Source organism: Corvus moneduloides, chromosome 10 (genome assembly GCF_009650955.1).
Source record: "Corvus moneduloides isolate bCorMon1 chromosome 10, bCorMon1.pri, whole genome shotgun sequence".
Classification (NCBI taxonomy): Eukaryota; Metazoa; Chordata; class Aves; order Passeriformes; family Corvidae; genus Corvus; species Corvus moneduloides.
The window spans coordinates 14,146,045-14,152,044 of NC_045485.1; the positions used below are offsets into that span (position 1 = coordinate 14,146,045).

Consider the following 6,000-nt stretch of genomic DNA (forward strand, 5'->3'; position numbering starts at 1 on the left):
ATTTTCAAGGCAGGTCTCCATACAAAAGGACTCCAAGTGAAACAAAGGAGATTGCTTACACAATGAAATTCAACACATTGAATCTTCCATAGTCGGATTTGCTATTTTATACTAAAAAGCCTGTATATGCATAGCTACAAAGTTATATATATATGTGTATAGATATATATACAAAAACACCCCACTTTAGGCAAGAAGGGTAGCACAGCCAACTGCACTGCCAGTGTATGTAGCGACTCTGCTAGAACTCCCTTTTTCTGACACCAGTGCGCAGGGAGTTAGTTATTGTCAGGAAAATGAATGCTTTTAAAGTAGCAAACTAACTCATGTTTCTAGCTATAGCTATAATATTTTTAATTTTAGAAGTCTATTTAAATATGGTAAACCTCAACATGACACCCATTACAAGCAGATCTTAATTAAACAAAAATATTATGTGTATAAACAGAAGTCTGCTTCACATGTTTTCTGTCAGAAGTGTTATTTTTGCATGCAAGTGTTTTTCTTTTTATATTTTCAAAAAGATAAATATATCTGTACCTTTTCAAGAACCTGTAGCTTCTGAAAAGGTAAAAGAGTGCCTAAGCTAAGAACAGAACTTACCTGCAGAATTATTATCTCACTATTTGAAGATAAATACCAAATACTTTACCAAAGTGAAAATAAGTCTAGCCCATTTTCTATATATGGATATTTTCCTTTGGTCTCGTAATAAATTGGCTCACCAATGATGAGAATATCAGTAACAAGTCATTTTAACTGGAAGCAAGAAATCATAAGCTAGAAAAGATACCACACATTTTTGAGCCTTTATAAAAGGAAATTGACTTAAAACTGAGACTATTCTCGGGTTGATTTTAATTACAGGCCCTTGGTATTCATTTAATTAAAGTACTAGAAATTATTACACATAGCTGGTTGAAGCAATGGAAAATACCACATTACAGAAGGCAAAAAATATAAAAATGGGCTTTTTCAGAGACTGTTTCATGGAGGTCATATTTGGTTACCACTTTTGTTACAGATTCAAAGTTCTTACAGTTACCTCACTTAAAATGTAACACTGTTGCAATGTCCATCTTGTGACACTGGCTGTTCACACTGACTAGTTACTAGTCTAATTCAAATGATTTCGAGCCGTAATTCAAGAACAAGGTCAAGCTTGTAGACTGCTGAACTAAAATTTTATTGAGAGAACTAAAAGGAGAGGACAACATATAAAAGGCTCAAATAAAAAATTAATACTACTTATTCTTCAGCATCCAAATGGAAATTACAAAAAAAAACCCCTTTCAATTTCTAAAACATCTTTAGTTTCTAAAACCTTTTAATATCTAAAAACATGAAACACTGTTGAAATTGTAGTTTTTAGTAACATTTAATTTCCTCCATTATAAAGCCAAAGATGTATTTCAGTGCATAATGCTATTTATTGCTTGAAGGAACAGCATTTGATTGCCAAGTCAAAAATTATACTAAAAAAGATACATGAAGTTGACAGCAGATCCTGACTACAACCTTCGCAAACCTACCTACTATGGGCAAGCAAGTCTTGGATATAGTGCAGTAACTTGGCAGAAAAAGCAAAAAATAAATGGATGAAGTTTGATTGGGATTTTTTTGCATTGTTTTTTGGTTTAAAATTTAAAAAAAAAAAAAAAAAACCCTATCCAAACCAGAAACTAAAAGTAGCACACTTTCTGGAAGAAGTATCTCTAAGAGAAATAACTTGGTATAGTTGAGCCTGAAACTTGCTGTCAGAACAGCACTGGTTATTTCAGTTGGGAACACATTACAACTTCTATGAAAGGCACACTTAAAATTCAGCCATAAAGTAATGAGCAATGGCGTATTCCAGGTAAGTCTAACTCCCAGCAAAACTGAATACTTCATCCAGCCTGCTCCCAGATCTTCATGGAGAAAAAAGACAAGCAGGAGCCAACTCAAGGCCTTCCCAGTAACTGCGGCCATCTTCCAGATCACATCCTTTCCTGGGAGCCTCCCCACTCTTTACCCCCACCATGCAGTAATCACACCATAAAGGTAGGTGTTTCCAGGAAAACAATAGCCAGGAGCAGCCTGCTAGGAACAAGAACTCCCCTGATGTATTTCCACAGAAGCAAGCAGGTTAAAGGAGAAAGACCCAAGCTGACAGCATAAATTGCTTGGCAAGTACCAGCCTTCTGCCAGATGGTTTGGGAATGTATGTATGCAATTTAGTAAACAATCATACAGGGACCCAGGATATGCAAAGTTAATGCAAGAGGCCCAAGAAGCACCTGCTGTGTGTGCACAGATGAACTGAACAAGAACTAGGGTCCTGTGGTTGCAACGTGCAGCTTCTTACAAGTCCAGAAAACAGGCCACACAGCCCACCCAGGCAACAACACATTCCTCTTTTCTGCTCTTGCAGAACAAGCCAGCAGACATGAGGTTGCCTGCTCTTTCAAGTCTACTACTTGGTGTAGACTTACAATACTACAACTAGGTGTAGACTTATCCAACGAAGATTCATAAGTGGGTATGAGAAGAAACTACATCTTGCAGGTTTTAGTATCAAAGGCTAACAGACAGGTATCTTTTCAATGAAGGGAAGAAAACAGAGTACTGCATGGACCTTCAAGAGTTTTAAAATAAGAAGCCCTCACGCATACACACACACAGAACAAGAAAACTGGCAGTCGACATTGAAATTTTTTGACACAAGAATCCAACATTCTGAACTGCCAATGAGTGAATCTGTTCATACGCGTCCCACAAGGATCATATTTAGCTCTTCACTGTGGAGTTGATTAGCATCAACTGTGTAGTGAAGAGAAATGCAGAGTTCCTATACGGAAAAGATTCTTGTAACTGACCTATTCTCACAGTTACCCTTTGTGAACTTACATGATAAGAAAAAAAACCCAGCACAATTACTATCTTCTGAAAATCTACACAAGATTAAATAAATGCTCCAGAAGAAAGCATTCAGCAGCAATGCATGTTTATGTTTTGCCTGTCCCTATGCTTTCACCACAACACAGGTTCAAAGAAGCTGCAGCCCTGTGAAGGAAGATGTGTACCCCTAGGACAGTAACCATGTAGAAAGTCAAGTAACAAATATAGCTACAATGTTTGTCATCAGGCCAATTCAGGCACTGGTTACTGTTAAAAGACAAGGATGGAGAACAAACTTTATTCTTGAGGATAAACTAACATTAGCTGCCATAAAGATAGTGACAATCAATCAAGAAGAAACCACTCCTCACTGCTTCCCTGCAGAAGTTTCCAAATAAAGACAGGATTCTGCAAGTTCTATTTATGCTCAGGTTTTTTTTCCAAACAGACAGGCAGGAAATTCAAAATTACATGCAAGTGCTTCTAAGAAGTTATGGGAACATTTTAAGTCAAGCACTCTAAGGACTTTAAACTAAGAATTAGTAGTGCTTTCACTACACTTTAGTATGCAACAAAGGAGAAGAGATGACTAGTACTCCCTGAAGCATTAGAGGTTTCTTCCCATTTACTTTAGGTTAAATTTGCACTTCAGTTATACACTCTGTGATGTTTTTAGAGACTCTTCAGCAGGACCTGCTTGATTCCTTAAACTAAAAACATTTCAATTCATTCACTAACCTGTTACATACAGACAGAAAAAAAAACCCCACCCTCCTTAGAAATTTATCAGGTGAGCAAAGATGCATGGAAAAACAATCTAAAGAAATCTAGGATAACATACCACAGAATTAAAAACTACTCCACAGTTTTAAGCAGTTTGGATCAGTCAAAAGCCTCAAATAAAGAAAGTACATGTAACAAGTGAACTGTTGATCTGTAACAACACGTGTGTTACTATGCTAAACAAAAACACAACGACAAGAAGCACATGGCTTCTAATTTAAGGGTAAACCACCTTTTGTTCTTAACACCACAAGTGACAGCATCAGCAAGAACCAACCGGCTTACGCACAAACTGAAAGAAGTCAACCTTTACCTATCAACGCCTGGAAAAGGTTACTTTGGAAGATGCTGATGACACGCTCGATGGAGTTCCGCAGCTGCCGGTCCTCCGTCTGGCTCAGCTTGGAGCGGTATTCCTCCAGGAGGCGCAGGGCTCGCTGGGTATCTGCAAGCAGAGACCAGACACACGGCTGACCGGGGCGCACCGGGCAGGAGCACCGGGGATGCAACAAGCCCCCGTGGCCGGGACCGCCCCAGCCCGGCGCGGCAGCTCCTTTGTTCGCAGCCGGGAGAGAGCGGGAGGGACGCTGCCCTCGGCGTGCTCGCACCGCCCGCAGCCCCGCGGCTCCCGCCAGCCGCCCCCCCCGCCCGTCCCGCCGCGGCAGCAGCTGTCAGCCGGCGGCTCCGGCGGCCGCGGCCCCGGGCGTGCGGCGCTCACCTTGCTTCCTGACGGGCATCGCGCCCCGCGCCCGGGGCTGCCCCGGGGCTCCGCCGCGCGGACTCGGAGCGCGGCCCGGGGCGGCGCGGGGGGCGGCGCCCCCTGCCGGCCGGGTGCGGGGGGCGGCGGCCGCCCCGCCTGACCGGCCCCGCCGCCCGGCGAGCGAGCGGCTCCGCGCGGGGCTCCCGCCGGCGCCGCCGCGGCGCCTCGGCGCGACACGGGGCAAGCCCGGCCGAGCCACGCCGGGCCGGGCCGGGCGGGACGGCGGGGTGCAGGCGGCGCGGCGGGCCGGGGCCGGGACGGGCAGGGCTGGGGCGCTCCCGCCGCCTCCCGCGCGCGCTGCTCGGAAATTCCAAACTTTCCAGCCAAAATGGCGGCCTGGAGGCTGGGGGAGCGCGCCCCCCCCACGTGACCGGGCCCGGCGGGCGCCCAATCAGGGCCCGGCGCGGGGCCGGTACCTTGGCGGCGGGCGGGGGAGGAGGCAGGTGAGCGCTCCCCCTGCCTTAAAGGGGCCGCCCCGCCCCGCCCGGCCCCGGGGGCGCCGGCTGCCAGCGCCGGGCACGGCGGGACGGGCACCGGGACGGGCCCCGGGACGGGCCCCCGGCGAAACTCGCCCTGAGCGGCCCCCGCGCGCCGCTGCTGGTGCCCGGCGTGGGCTGCGGGAGGGCGGAACAGCTCCAGGTGTGCGCCGGGTACCTGCTGTATCGCTTGTCCGTGTTTAAGTGCGGGAGCTTCTGGGCAACACGGACCAAACGACTGTGTTGGTGCTCCGGGAGTGCCGGGCACGGACCGGCTCCTGCGGCGAGGAAGCGCAGGTAGAGCTGTGCCTGGCTGCGGGGAGCCCAGAGCCGCTTTACCTGCAGGAGGTCAAGGGACAGGCAGGAGGACAAAGATACCTCACAGACCTTGCCGGCCTACACAATAAGCAATACACGCAGCACTGGCATCCAACTGTTGCTGGGGTTTTTCCTTCAGTCATCCTGGTGAAGACCAGGATGAGGAGGAAGGACTCACTTAAAGCAGGATAAAGAAATAGCTTTGTTGCAGTTAACGGAGGGCAGAAGGTTAGCATAAGGATATCATGGGAGAAAGCATGAAAAGCCTTGCTTCCTGGAAAGTTTAAGAAATGAGCTCTACAGGCTGACATTGGGTCAGAATCATGACCTTTCTCAAAACTGGCATGGAAATGGTAAGGAGTTACCTTCAAAGGCAGACCAGCTTGCTTTTTTGCAAGATAGCAAAGAGGTGACAGAGCATAGAAATGGCTGCCTTGGATAGAAACGTGTGAGTTAATGGTCTTTGCAGCATATTCTATACACCCATTAAAAGGAAATGTACATAAAAGCTGGTGAATCTAGGCATAACTCTTGTTCTGAGAGGGAACGTTAACTTATTTCTCAATCAGATGGACAGTCAACCAGAGCCCCTGATCTGATACACTTCAAACCCTGTGTCTATGCAAATATGAGGGGCAGAAAGAGACTTGAAAGTTCAAAGCAAATACTGATGATGTGATTTGGGGTTTTTTGATCCAAGTTTGCATCTCCATTTATACTTTTTAGATTTAAGCACATCTGAAAATGTTCAAGAGCTTAGCCAAAGAACCTAAAAAAGAGTCT

The 6,000-nt window shown here is 46.2% G+C and overlaps 1 protein-coding gene across 16 annotated transcripts in view; it reads right to left on the reverse strand.

Moving 5' to 3' along the window:
* The window catches only part of DLG1 (discs large MAGUK scaffold protein 1), a 149,689-nt gene extending 145,218 nt beyond the window's left edge, over positions 1–4,471 (reverse strand). For all 16 annotated transcript variants that reach the window (XM_032118987.1, XM_032118996.1, XM_032118984.1 and 13 more), the window contains exons 1-2: positions 4,382–4,471; positions 3,977–4,108 (exon numbers count right to left, since the gene is read on the reverse strand). In XM_032118987.1, coding sequence (XP_031974878.1) covers positions 3,977–4,108; positions 4,382–4,400 — 151 coding nt within the window. In that variant the 5' untranslated portion in view covers positions 4,401–4,471. The remainder of the gene's footprint in view (positions 1–3,976; positions 4,109–4,381) is intronic.
* Positions 4,472–6,000: the final 1,529 nt, after the last annotated feature.